The sequence below is a fragment of the Vicugna pacos genome, chromosome 31 (assembly GCF_048564905.1).
Source record: "Vicugna pacos chromosome 31, VicPac4, whole genome shotgun sequence".
NCBI lineage: Eukaryota > Metazoa > Chordata > Mammalia > Artiodactyla > Camelidae > Vicugna > Vicugna pacos.
Genome location: NC_133017.1, coordinates 16,629,633 through 16,644,204, shown reverse-complemented (window position 1 = coordinate 16,644,204; position 14,572 = coordinate 16,629,633). Strand labels below are relative to the sequence as shown.

Below are 14,572 nucleotides of genomic sequence, written 5' to 3'. Positions count from 1 at the left end.
TAATTACTTAATGTTATGTGCTGTGAGGCGTAACAGGATTATATATGTTACTTTAACTCTGGGTAAAATGGAATAGGAAAACATCAGTTAAATAAATTGAATTGATACTTAGTTGTAATTTTTAGAACAGGGCAAGTTAGCCTCAGTTTTTAAAACAAACTCTGTATTTTGTCATCCCATAATTTTCTATCACTAGCCTCTTAAAGAAGAAAGTTCCCCTCTTTCTGTTTTCTGTTCCCATTTCTCCCTACCTTCACTCCTTTTCATTCCTCTAATTTATCTTCTTTTTAACTTCAACAATCTGGGTTGCAGGGGAAAAAAACTTGGCTCTTAATCAAGAACATGATCTCATTGCTTTCAATGTCTTAGAAAAGAAACATTTTAAAGCAGTTGAAAGATTTCACTTTGCAAAGTAGGTACTGCATAACTAAGTGTGTTGGTTCCCAGCAGAGCCTTGAGTAACCTCTTTCCAGCCATCCTCATATTTTTTCTCTTCTTCCTGTTCAGTGAGCAATAGCCTAAGTTAAAAAAAAAAAAATCCAGTAAGACTTCTCTTTTGGCATTCTTGCCAGAGTGTAGTTTTCTGTTATTTTCACTGGTCCATGTATACTTTTCATTCTTTTGTATCATAATTGTTTCTAGGCTTCATCACTTATGAAGAGATGGAATATAATTTTTAGTTCCCTCCTACTCCTACAAACCCCCAGTCCTCTTTAGAATTCCCTTACGTATTTCTGGGAATCTTTGGGTGGAATGTAACATGTATTCAGAAACAGAAGTGAATATTATTTTCCTACAGCTTCCTTGGAAGTCCATCCCTTTTGGCCCATCCTAATGTGGTACCTCACCACTGTCCCAGCTGCTGGTCCTCTGTGAGGGATAGGAGCCGTGCCGGGAATATTGTCTTTAGTTCTTTCAGAGTAGCCAGTCTTCAAGTACTCAGAAGGTGTGGGGCTGAATTAGATCCCCCATCTCCCATCTCTATGCTGCACTTTGTCCCCAAGTCCTAATGCAGGCAGGTTTGTGCTCACAGTTTCACAGTCTCTGTTGAAAAGGTGTCTTATCTTTTGAATCTATCCTTTAACTCTTCTGGACTCAAAACCAGTTCAGAGAGCCAGATGGAAAAAGACACCATGCTATTTCTTCCATTGTCCTTATTTCATCTCACTTTACTCCTCTCCTTCAGCTCACCCCTCACCCTCTAGGTTCCCACTGAAATTTCCACCCATGAACTAAAAGGCAAAATACCACATATGTGGAGAGGGGTCACTGACTCACTGGTTCTGATCATGGCTGAATACATAATCATTCTTGGAACCAACTCAGCCAACCTGTTACAGTTTTAAAACCTGATTTTTTTTTAATAGGTACCTATTTTTACCTGCTACAAAATCCAAAAGTTAGAAAAACATGTCTAGTGAAAACTGTCCTAGGACGTCAGTCCTTCAGTTCTCAAGTTCCCCTCCTTGAATCAGTTTCTTCTGTATCCTTCCAGAAACATTTCATGCCTGTGTAAATGAATCTATATACAGTTACTTACATATTCTTTCCCATTCTCCTCCTCTTCTTCCTGCCCCTCTTTCTCCTTCACAAATGACATATATGCTGTACTCTTCCTTGTTCTTTTCACGTGGAGACTGTTTTATATTAGCACAGAAGGAATTTCCTTATTTCTTATGGCTGCATTGTATGGTTATACCACAACTTATTTATCTAGTCCACTAATGGTGAACATTTAGGTTATTCTGATCTTTTCCTATTACAAATAGTGCTGCAAAAAATAATACTGAACATAATTTATTTTGCTCATGTATGGGTATATCTGTAGGCTAGGTCCCCAGAACCGAAATTGCAAGGTTATGTGTAATTTGGAACCTGTTAACATTTTCACGGTTACTAAATTCTAAGGAGATTTTTGTCTGCTTGTTTTGCTCTGCTTTTGATTTCTAGCTTATATTCTAGAATCCTCCTGGCTTTGTCACCAGCTCATTTTATTAGGTAATTGCTCAGACAGTGCCCAGGTATCATAACCAGTGTGGTCCAGGTGTAAGGAAAAAAGTAGATTTAGTTTTTGTTTTCAGACTTCATAGAGATGTAAGTATAAAGAATTATTTCTCTATCATGAAACAAGCCACAGTTTTAGCTGGGTGATGAACAGCAGCTGACACTTAGTGTCTGGAGGAGGCAGCAGCTGTGTTAACGTGGAGGGTGCGTGCCTCCTGTAAGAAGGGATGAAACGCCAGCCAGTTACTGGCACGTGAGAGGTTATACACTCAGTGGTGACTCAGTGGTAACAGATGCAGCAAATTTTTTCTGTAAAAACAAAAACCTCCATGTTTATGTTGTCTCCTGACTTTTAAATACCATGTAGGCCAAATAAAAATACATTCACGGGATTGACCCACCTCCCTAATCCTCCAGTTGATGGCCTCTGCTGTCGTGTGTACAGGGACTGCCCCATGGTCTGTTTCTTTGGCTCTGACTCCATATGTTCTGGTTCCTTAGTATCTGCTGTCAGCCAGGTGTTGCCTCTAGATATTCACTGGTTCTTCAATATTCAGTTTTGCATATTATCAGTGTCCATCTTAAATCTTTATTTAGAATTTCCTTCTGGATGTTTTCCAGTCACAACATGCAGAATCATGAGATTTTAGTTTCACATTTCTATTCATTTAGTCACCATATCCTATGACTCCAACAAGCATTCTCTGTTTTAGAGGTGCACACTTTTAGAATTTTAGCAGCCAGGAGCAGCAAACATTGATACCCGTTATGTTCTCTCTGTGATCTGTACCGGGATTCTTGTTAGGTTTTGGCCATCGTTTGAAGGGATAGGGGAAACATGATCATAGATATTAATAAGTATTAAAATAAATCTAAGCAGGAAGGTTTTTTTCTCTCTGAAGCCATTCATGGCATTCTTTGAGTGTGGTTTATCTATGGTGTATTGGAAGAGTCTTGAGCCACAATCTCCCAAACATTGATTATGATTCCCATTGGGTCAAAAACTCTTACTTGGTGGATCTCTGTTACTGTATGCATCTTTATTCCATTTTTCAGAATTTCCTGCTGGAGTGGAGTATACAGTTGTCAGTATCACCTCTTCCCTCTTGTCAGAGACTTTCTTCTATTCCCACCCCCTGCACCCACCGTTTCTTCAAGATATTTAGAAACTGCTGCCTTGGATGCTTTTTCTCAAATACAAGTCATTTACTCATAATTAGAGTAAATAAAAGGTTAGTTAGGGGCACTATAAAAAACTGAATTGTAGGATAAAAGTTGGGACAGTGAGTCCTTGCAGTTTCGTAGCGGGAGTAAGCCTTGTCCAAGCACTTCTTGGCAGAGAACTATCTGCCTAGCTCTGGATTTCCGCATGCTTGTGAAACTACTTTCTCATAGTCTAGTTTCCCAAATAAACTTCTGTACTAGAAAGCAAGTATTCTCAGTACCAGCCATTGCATTGTTTTTCTGATTCTCTCCTTAAGTCATTTTTCCCCTAGGATGTGGTAACCTTTTTGAAAGATTGATGGTTCAAACTTACAAAAGGGCAAGGGAGCTAATGTTTCTGGGTGCCTACATGAAGAGCCTTTTTTTTTACTCTATCCTATTTAGTCCTCATAGTGACCCATTGAGGTAGATAACATTGTCCACAGTTTACAGAGGAGGAAGCCAGACTATAGCAAGATAAGACATTTGTACAAGGTCACACCACTAACAAGTGGTAGAACCTGAGATTTCAAACACGAAATAGTCATGCTCCAAGTCTCTTACTTTGTGTTATTCTGTCCTACTCCCAGTTTTGCACTTTAGAAAGATTAACTTAACTATGTGTAGCAAGAATAAGAATGGAGGCAGGGAAGGCAGTTGGAAACCATGACATTTATATAGCAGAAAGAGACGATCTCAAGTAAGATAGAGAAGGTCACAGATTAAAGAACCGGCTAAGGAGGGTAATTAGCACTAATTGGTTTAGCATATACTTGTGTTTTGTTATAATTCACCATATAAAGAGTGGATTTTTCCAGCTATAAATTTCAGTTTAAAATGACAACCTATCAATTATACGTTGAAGTTGTCTAACACTTAGTATTTGGGAATATGGCAAAAAGTATAACCTCAGAATTTTAAGACTGAATCATCTCTGCATTTCATAGGGATTATCTTTAATATGAATGAGCTTGATGAGTATTTTAAAATAAACTTTTATTTATATATTAACTCATGTGAAAAGAAGTAATAAGGAGCATGGGATAAAGATTTAGCATATTTTTAATGCTGGTTAGACATAATATAAAAGAATTTAAAACTGATTTGAGTCTGGAAATTATTCCAAAGATTAAAAAATTCTTGCCACCTGTAATTAAATATAAATCTATGGTACAGAGGGTGCTTTTTGAGAGCTCATTGTATTTGGTAGCATATAATAAATATTTTAAAATATTAATACTGTATATTTCTACGGTACATTATACTTTATCATTTTCCTTTTAGTTTCAGAACTCCTGAGCTTGTCAGTAGATGTCTGACAATAATTCAGAATAAGGGATCGGAAATATCTGGATACAACTGAGATAAGCCATTTTGATTCTGTAAAACATACTCGAATGACCAGAGCATAGGGAACATGGAGGAAAAAAGAAATAGAGAAAAAGCCCCAGATTTTTAAAGACAGAAGCGTGAAAAGTTGTTTGCTCTCCAACTCTGATCGAGCCTTTACTCATGATTTATGCCTGTCTGGTCAAGCAATTCAGAAAGTAAGCCCCTAAAGTAACTATAGTAGACTATGGAAAATGTGAAAAATAAAAGAAATAGTTGTTGTCCTTGGGATGCTTCCGGTATTCTAAGTATTGGGGTAAAGTATAAGTTGGCTCCTGGAATTTGTTTGACTTCAACTTTTAGTTGTAAAACATTATCTGATTGGCCACCTCCTTATTTTGAATTATATATTAGCCTACCTTCTGAGACATGGGAGATAAAACACTTCTTCAGTTCTCTGCAATGGAAAACATATGGATTCCCTCATCCTCTGCCTTCTTATTCCTCCTTTCAGCACTCATCTCCTAGTAAATTGACAAGAGGATGCTTCAGAGCTAGTCATTTATGAAAGTAGTTGATAATGCTCTCTGAAGTACAGTTTAATGGATGCTGGGGATGTCCAAAAATAACATCTCTGCTGGGACTTCCGGGCAAGATGGTGGGCTGGTAGGACCAAGAACTCACCTCCTCTCATGATCACAACAAAACTACAACTGACTACTAAAAACTATTGATGGGAAAGAACGGTAACCTTGTAGGGGGAAAAAAAGGATCTTCTTCAAGTGGAAACATAAAGAGGAAACTATAAAGGGTTAGTAGGAGGAGCATGCTTGTGATATAATCAGGCCCCCATACCTCCTGGGTGGGCGATCCACAAGCTGGAGAAAAAGTATATTGTGGATGCCCTCCCGCAGGAGTGAGAGTTCTGGGCCCCACATTAGGATCCCCAGCCTGGGATTCCAGCACTGGGAGGAGGAGGCCTCAAAGCATCTGGTTTTGAAGGCCAGCGGGGCTTAATTGTAGGAGCTCCACTGCACTGGGGGAAGTAGAGACTTCACTCTCTTGGGTAGCGCACACAGAGTCTCATGTGTGCTGGGACCAAGGGAAGAGGCAATGATTTCATAGGAACCTGGGCCAGACCTGCCTGCTGGTTTTGGAGGACCTCCTAGGGAGCTGGGGGACGCTGTGGTTCACCCTGGTGACATAGAAGCTGGTGGTGGGCACAGTTTGGGACAACAGTCCTAAACTGACATGGGGAGAAAGTGCTACGTCCTTTAATGTATTTGTACTGTAATTCAACGAGAATGGAGTAGAGTCATGGAACATTAACAATCCCATGAGAGTAGAGAACCCTGAAGTCCACAGCAGGGAATGCTAAATTATATAAACAGCAGCTGCTCCGTAGATGTGTTTTGAACTTAAATGAATCAAAAAATCTGAAATCACACCACAGAGTGTACAATTACTACTCTAAGTAATAATGAAACCACAAAGGAAGTGACATCTAAACTGACTATGGTATAACGATGCTGATGGCTGGAATCAGTACATTACAGAGGCAGAGATGGTGGCACAGCCTCTGACCACAGGCTGACTAGTCTCTAAGATTTCATAACATAGTTCTGTAGAGTTTGCCAATGACCTACTATTAATAATAGGGAAATGTGTATTTATTACAGGTTGTATAATTATTTTAGAATGGAAAAGCATAGGAAACATGTTGAGGGTAACATCAAAACCCACCACATATCCTGTATTAGACTTTCATAGGATGCAAATGTGAAAGGTTTCTAACTTTACCCTGTACATTTCACATGTATCATTAGTCACTGTTAGGCACTTTGGTCTTGCTTAATATAATTCAGTGCTGAATGTATATTTTAATGTGAAAATTTTTGACATCAACATTTTAAACTTTCATCTAATTTGTGATATTAACTTTGAGTTAATGGAAGTAGTTGCCTCTATAGATTGTGGTTTGAAACCGCTGCTAAGTTCAGTCAGTATTACATGATCTTCAGCTCCCAAACTGTGAAGAGTAGATTTCATTTGTTAAGATCTATGTCTGAATTGAAAGGGGTCAGAGTGTCTGAATGGTGACTAAAGCAGTAAAATGCTAATCAGAAGATAAAAGTACTAAACTCAATCCATTATTAACTTACAGTCTGTTCAGGGATCTAAATGCAACATGGGTATTGGTGTCTTTTTTAAATTGGTGGTAATAGTCCCTGCTGCTTGATAGTTCGTGAAGTGCTTCATCACCACCATTTTTAAAATGTTCTAAATTCTTGTAGCTTTTTGAAGTAGTTGTCTATTATCCCTACTTTATAAATACAGAAATGGAGACTTAGAGAAATTAAGTCACTTGAGATTTGGCTAGCAGTAAAGTCAGTAATATACTTGGAACTTGACTGCAGAATATACACTACAGTTAAGACCATTAGCTGTAATTGTGCTGTGGTGTTTTTGGTTTGTTTGTTTATAGGATTCTACCTAAATGCACTGATACAATTGTGAACAAGTTATCTTGAGCGTAACTATAGTGTGTGTGTGTATATATATATTCCATTGTATGTTTAAATCTGTTACTCTGAGTGGTGTCTGGGAACAGATTAAACTTCAGGGGTATGATTTTCATTACTTATTCCAAGCGAATAATTTTAAAAGCTATCAAAAGTATTTTTCTATTTTCAATATTTTCTTCAAACTAATGTTTCCTTTAAAAAATTACAAAATAATTTTTAAAAACATGATTATCTGATGTTAACTGTTAATATCCTTAAGTTATATAATTAAAAATTTTCTTCAATGCTTAATTAAGAAGTATCTCTGAATTTTGTCTTTATTCTACAGAATGATAAGTAACGCTGATAATCTCTAGAAAGGATATTGATTCACCTCATGTAAAGTATGCTCAGTTCCTTTCCAGTGCTGTAAGTATCTAGTTGTTTTAATTTTTATCTTCACAATTGTTTTAATAAAGTTAAGAAATCATTATGATTATGATCTGAAACTGACAGCAAGCATTTGTAGAGTTGAAAGAATTTTTTCATAATCATGTGGCAAGGAATGAATTTTCAAATCTATCAGCTTTCTCTTTTACCATTTCTGTTTTCAGCTTTCCAAGTCTAACATTAATTTTCAATTGAACATAAAATTACTAATTATTTTAAACTGCTTAATAGCCTAGAAACTTGTGAGACAGATGGCTAGTAGTAGATTCCTTGTGACGAGCAGAGTATTGGAAGTGTGTTACCTTCATACTGCGTTCTGTGTGCACACTCTTAAGCATCTTAGCCGTTGTCCTTTACCTGCTGCGGCTGATAATGCAGTTAAGCCTATTAGCTAATGTAGTTGGTGGCCTTTCTTTGGAGTTGGGCAGAAAAATACAAATTGAGATAGTGGTGTTATGTTGAGAGTTTTTTGTGTGTGTGACTGTGCTAGTTCATTTAAATATGCCTCTGAACAAAAGTATTCCAGGAATTTCGGATATTAGAGAAGATAAAGTATCTGTTAGCTCACTGAGTGCATCTTTAGTCTGCTGCAGAGTGTCTTTAGCATAAGTATTTTCTAAAATTTGGTGCAGTGTACGTTTCAGTTAAATTCCTTCTATTTTGTGACCGTTTTATAATCCAGTAAGTAGACGTTGAGACAGGTTTTCCTTGTTACTTAGATTTTGCATTAAAATTTTTTCCCCTCCCATTGACTTTGTCATGAATAGTCTCTGGAATAGGCCAAGTGGTGTGAACAAACTGCATTGCTGCTAAGTGGCTGTGTCCTTGGGAAATGGGAAGACACAGCCTTGCTTTGGGCCTGAGTTTCCCCTTTAGGAAAAAAAAAATTCTTTGTTAATCACTGTTCTCAATAACCGTTAGAATGTAAGCATCATGAGGTCAGGAATTTTTGCCTGGTTTGTTCCTTGTTGCATCTTCACTGCCTAGTGCATGATCTGACACGTAGGGGTCACTCAGTAAATGTGAGTTGAATGATTCTTGTCTAAATGGTCTCCCATTCTCTAACTCCACACCTAAATTATATCTCCCTGTATGTTTTTACTTGGATTTTTTTTCCCCAGATGTGTATAAGGCGTCTGTAATTTTAAAATCTCAATCTTAATTAGTGTTAATTTTAAAATAACTGTTAAAGAATGACTGTAAATTGAATAGTATTCTATTTTTCTCAGTCCTTTTATTATAAGAACATTTTTGTACTATTATCTGTAGTCATAGCCTCTGTTCTTTAGCATTAGTTCTTCCATTGGTTTGAATTATAGAATCATTTTACCATATTGTCAAGCTCAGTCCCCAGCAAATCTTCCTTTTTTATTTATTCTCATTTCTTGTCATTTTCTTCTTTTAAAATTGCTTTGATGGTAATAATAATTGTGAGAGTAATGTGCCATAAATAGTAAAAAGGAACTTAGTACATCTTTAGTTGATTAATATTATGATTGACTATTGTGTGTTAAACCATCATGCAGTAAATACTATGTATGAAAAACAAAACTAAGATATGACTGGACTATATTTTGCTTAATCATTCTAGACAAAAAGATAAAGACAGCAGAATCAAGCTAAAGAAAATGCTGTGTTATCCAATAAGATCTTATTAACTGTTGATGCTTTACAAGTAAGATCAAGTAAGATAGTTGTATCATTTGTGTGCAGATGATTTCAAGATTAATCATTTGTGAATGCTTTAACTTTCTTTGCTCTACATGTTTGTAGAATTTAGTTTAAGAAAGTATGTTCTGAACCTCATGCCTTATCCAAGTAGGGTTTACATATCCAACTAGGGATAAAATTTATTGCAAAAATAGGTTTAGTGTTATGGTCTAATAGTATGGTCTTTTAGAATGTCAGTTTATGAACTGAGCCATAATTTCAGAATTTAATTGTTCTTTTATGCTTTAAACATTGTCTGTGTTATTACAATGTCAAAATTCTCCTCACATCATTTTCAATTATTGTTGGCCTGAGTCTGCTTTCAGATTAGTAATTTAAAGTGAAAGATGTTCCTTATCCTGTGAACGGTTCTTATGCTACATAGGAAAATTAATTCAGTTCTTACATGTTATCTTTTCCTGTTATAAAAGGATTGCTGATATCATGGACTTAGATGACCTTTGTAGGTCAGTATTGCCATAACTTCATGATTATGTGCTTAAACTAGGTAAATTAGAAGAAATAAAGTTCAGAAATGACAGTATGTGTGCCTTTGTTTATGATAATGCACACTGGAATATTCTACATATCCAAGAAGGCTTCTAATCTTGGCATTTTTCTCAGTAAAATATTGTACCTTCAGTGTCATATGTGTGATTTGATCCTGCTCAGTGTGCCATTATTCTGCTCTATAGCAGTTAAACATTTTGTATAGCAACCGTAGATCTTTTTACTTTAGGTGTATCTTTTTGTTAGGGACTGCTCTTGGTACAAAGCACAGACGTCTGATTTAAACAAGGTGAAGCATAAAGGGAAGTTTGTGCTCGTATTTAACAGTGCAGCAAGAAAGCAGGAATGTAGTAGGGGCTTAGGAATTACTAGAACAAGGGAGGTGAACACTGGAGCTTTCTCCTTTGCTCTGCATTTCTTAGTATACCTGCTTTATTTCCCTACAAACTAGCTTCTCCTACATGGTGGGGAGTAACCAGAGAAACATCTTCCCACAACTGAGCACAGCAGTAGTGACTGTCCATCTTCCTGCTAGTCTCACCTGAATATTTTGAGGAGAGCAAGGCTTGGCTTCCTTGTGTGCCCACCCCGTTGGCAAGAAGGTGTGGGGTAGCCACAAGGACACGTGGTTGGAAACAATGAGGCATTCAGACAAAATAATACGTGCCCCTTTGTTATCTCTTTTTAAGACTTTTGGATTAAAATTGGTTCCCATAGTCAGTGAATCTGAAACAACATGAAATATTACATTGTTTCAGAGACTATAGAATCTTTAGTTTTGATAATTCTAATACAAGCTTTAGGATGGATACTTTTCAATTAACAGGTTAAATTCATGTAATTTATTTTAGTTTTATGCTAATATACAGAGTGCTTCTGCATACAAAGAGAGGTTTGAAGAGTTATATACAGAATATTATCTACTATCTCCTCTCATATAAATGGGATATGAAAATATTATGATTGATTTTTTGTCTATATAATAAAACAGTTCTTGAAATCTCATATCTAAAGTAAGGTCAGTTTATGAAGTATTTTTAAAGTATGAAAACTGAAGTAAGCAGTGGGTAGCTGTACTTCAATTTTGAGGGGAAAGAATAATGTATAGAAACATGAATTTACCATATCAAAAAATTAAGGGGTAAATTGTTTGGATTACTAAAGAGATTTGGCGGTTGCTTTTAAAAAGAACTTCCTAGGATTAAGAATTAATATGTTACTAAACACTTGATAGAAAAGACCAAGGGCTGAGGGTTAAGATAGAAACTAAAGTGTCAAGTATCTCTTATAAGCCATTAGGAAAATGTTTATGCAACTTTTTCAACAAACTTTAAGCATAATATACCTACTGAAAAATGTACAAGTCAGTAGTGTACAACTTGGTGAATGTTCACTGCTTATGCCACCTGTGTAACACGACTAGCATAGAACAGAACATTACCAACACTGCAGAGCATTTCCATAATAGATCATTTATGATAAGCAAGGTGCACTTTTTTTTTACATCGGTCAGGAGAAAAAGTAAATGAGCTACTTTGATTGAAAGCTGCTGCTTCTCTCTCAACCAGATGATGATATATTATGGGGGATATACGAAGCTAATAAGAAAATTAGTAGGATACCATTGTAATAGCCAAAGATTTGGAGTAGCTGATAATGGGCAACAGTCCAAGTGTCCAAAATAGAATGGCTAACACAAACCTGTGGTATATTCCTACAATGAAGTACTATTCAGCAATAAAAAGGAATAAACTGCTGATATACACACAACATCTTAGATGAATCTAAAAAACTTTATGCTGAAAGAAGCCTTACACAAAAGAGTACACAGAAATTCCATTTATATGAAATTCTAGAACAGGCCAAACTAATCTGTGGTAGGAAAAAATCTGAGCAGTGGTTGCCTCTGAGGGCAAAGGACAGGGATTGACCGACCAGGAAGGGGCATGAGGAGACTTCCTGGGGGATGGTCAGATTCTGTCTTCATAGGGACTTGAATTTCATGGGTATATGTACTTTCTCAAAACTCATGTCATAGAATGGTAAACATAAGATTTGCATATTTTATTTTATGTACATTTTACCTCAGAAAAAATACCTGAATGAATACTGAGCTCTAGTTAATGATATACATGTGGAAATATTTAGAGGAAAGTGTACAGGTATCTGTAACTCAGTTTGAAATGCATCCAAAAATGATATGAATAGAGGGATGGATGCCGAGGGAATGGATAGATATGTGATAAAGCAAGAAAATGCTTTTGGGTTAGTAAGACCTAGGTTTAAATTTTTTTTCCATATCTTAACCAGACTTTTTTGCATGATACACAACCATCATGTGCCTTAGTTTCCTCAACAATCAATCAATATAAAATTTTAAAAAATTAACAGAGAGGTGTGTTGTGAAGAACTAAGATTACATTACATGAAACTCTTGCCCAATTCTTGCGTAGCAGTGAATGTTCAATAAATTTTTATATATAGAAATAAAGAAAGAAATCTCCAACAGCTTAGGGGAACTGGCCCAGTGTAGATGTTTACATGTAAAGGATGACAAAATTCTTTAACATTTATTTCCATCAGCAAACACTTAACTGAGAGCCTACTGATTGCCCTGTAACCTATTTAGCACTAAAACTATAAAAATAAAAATAGAAGAAATCCACTTTAAAGAAACCTTAAGAAAGTCAGGTTTCATAAGAAAGGAATTCAGACAGGATTTTTATGATATTTGACAACTTCCTTAAATATTGTTATTGACTCTCAGATATTTTCTGGTGTGCTACAGCATCTTGTGTTAGTTAAAGGAAGCATAATGTAGAAGCAATTTCCTAAGAAAAATGAATAGTTCAGTTTGGCCACAACCACGAAAGATCCATTCCTTGGGATAACTTAAGGGAGAATGCATTACAGAGATGAAATACTCATGAAATTGCTAAGTGGTAGGTGAAATGGTGCTTAATAAGTTTTTTATGTGCCTCTCTTACTTTTCCATTTAAATATTTTTACTGGTTATTAGTATTTACTTGGGCTGAGCTTGCCAAGTTGTTTGTCTACACTAAATAAAGTTAGAGTTCCTACATTAGTTTGGTTGAGAAAACAGAATAACACGAACTATTTTTTTCTGCAACTTCCCATTAATACTCCAGTGTAGAATGATAAAAAATTGGAGATTCAGGAAACACCTGTGAGTTCACATAGCCTAGTCTTAATACTGTTTGTACCTAAACTGTTGTTTTAGTAGTATTGCCATAACTGAAATTTTGGTTCAGATATTTACCAAATTGGGGAAAATGTAAATTGTATGCCATATGAGATTGGGTTTTATGTTATACCTAATGTCCATCTGCTAATAAATTCAATGTCTTATACCAATCCATTTGCTGTGATAGAAACATTTCAGCACAGAGTATTGATAATTATTATTGTTACTGTAATATAACAAAGCCTTAATCATTTGCAGTAAAGACGTTGATACAGAAATATTCCATCTTCTAGGGGAGGGTACAGCTCAGTGGTAGAGCATGTGCTTAGCATGCACAAGGTCCTGGGTTCAATCCCTAGCACCTCCATTAAAAATAAATAAATAAAAACCTAATTACCCCCCGAAAAAAGATTAAAAACAAAAAAGAAATACTGCATCTTGTGCTGTGCGTTCTCCATACATCATGATACACTCTTCGGCAGGTGTTGTAAATAAGGGACCTTTTTTTTTTTTCTTCCCAGTTTGCTGGAAACCATGTCTCACTATACAGATGAGCCCAGATTTACCATAGAGCAGATAGATCTGCTTCAGCGCCTTCGGCGAACCGGAATGACCAAGCACGAAATTCTCCACGCCCTCGAAACTTTGGACCGTCTGGATCAAGAGCATAGTGACAAGTTTGGAAGAAGGTCCAGCTACGGAGGAGGTTCATATGGGAATAGTACCAGCAACGTTCCGGCATCTTCCTCCACAGCTACAGCTTCCACACAGACTCAGCATTCGGGAATGTCCCCATCACCCAGCAACAGCTATGACACCTCCCCACAGCCTTGTACTACCAACCAGAATGGGAGGGAGAGTAATGAGCGATTACCCACATCCAATGGGAAGATGTCACCCACTCGCTACCATGCAAACAGCATGGGTCAGAGGTCATACAGCTTCGAAGCCTCAGAAGAGGACCTAGATGTAGATGATAAAGTGGAGGAATTAATGAGGTTAGTTCGTTTCTTATTCAGAGTCCTCCAAATGTCTCTGTTCTTAAACTGGCTTTGAGTAATAAATCTGTACTTCAGCTATTTACCTGTAAGAACTGTGATTTCCCCTCTTCCCCTTTCATGATAAGAGAAAAAAATTTTAATTTTATAGTTCTAATTCAGATTTTCTTTTTTCTGCTTAAGCTCTTTCTCTTTTCTGCTTTGATAACTCTTTTCCATTCTCTCTGTTATCAAAGTAAAGGTTGGCCTTCTGTTTATGGCTCTAATTGCTAACACCTGAATTTTCTCAATTGCTAACACATTCTAATCCTTCAATCCATTGTAAGCACTTTTTTTTGAGAGGGTGATGTTATCATGATATAGAATATGTATACTCTTAATTTTTCCCTTCAACATGCCAATCAACAAAATATAATATAAAATGCAGTGTTAAGAAAAATAGACGTGGTTTTCCACCCCTAAGAAGCTAAAGTTGTAATTTTAGCAATAGATGCCATATATATATATATATATACATATATATATATTCATTCACACACAAATTTAATGTTATCTATTACAAGATAAGTGTATATACTTAGACTTTGAAACAGTGAGAAAAGAAGTCCACTTTGAACGGAGGCAGTTAGGAAAGTCTTCCCACTGAACCTGGACACTTT

The 14,572-nt window shown here is 36.3% G+C and overlaps 1 protein-coding gene across 17 annotated transcripts in view; it reads left to right on the top strand.

Moving 5' to 3' along the window:
- The window catches only part of HMBOX1 (homeobox containing 1), a 134,944-nt gene that overhangs the window by 34,614 nt on the left and 85,758 nt on the right, over positions 1–14,572 (top strand). For 16 of the 17 annotated variants that reach the window (XM_072952729.1, XM_072952728.1, XM_006203187.4 and 13 more), the window contains exons 2-3: positions 7,390–7,469; positions 13,437–13,913. In XM_072952729.1, the coding sequence (XP_072808830.1) occupies positions 7,447–7,469; positions 13,437–13,913 (500 nt within the window). In that variant the 5' untranslated portion in view covers positions 7,390–7,446. Of the gene's footprint in view, positions 1–4,670; positions 4,755–7,389; positions 7,470–13,436; positions 13,914–14,572 lie in introns of those variants that run through there. The other variant, XM_072952724.1, reaches the window with a different exon arrangement.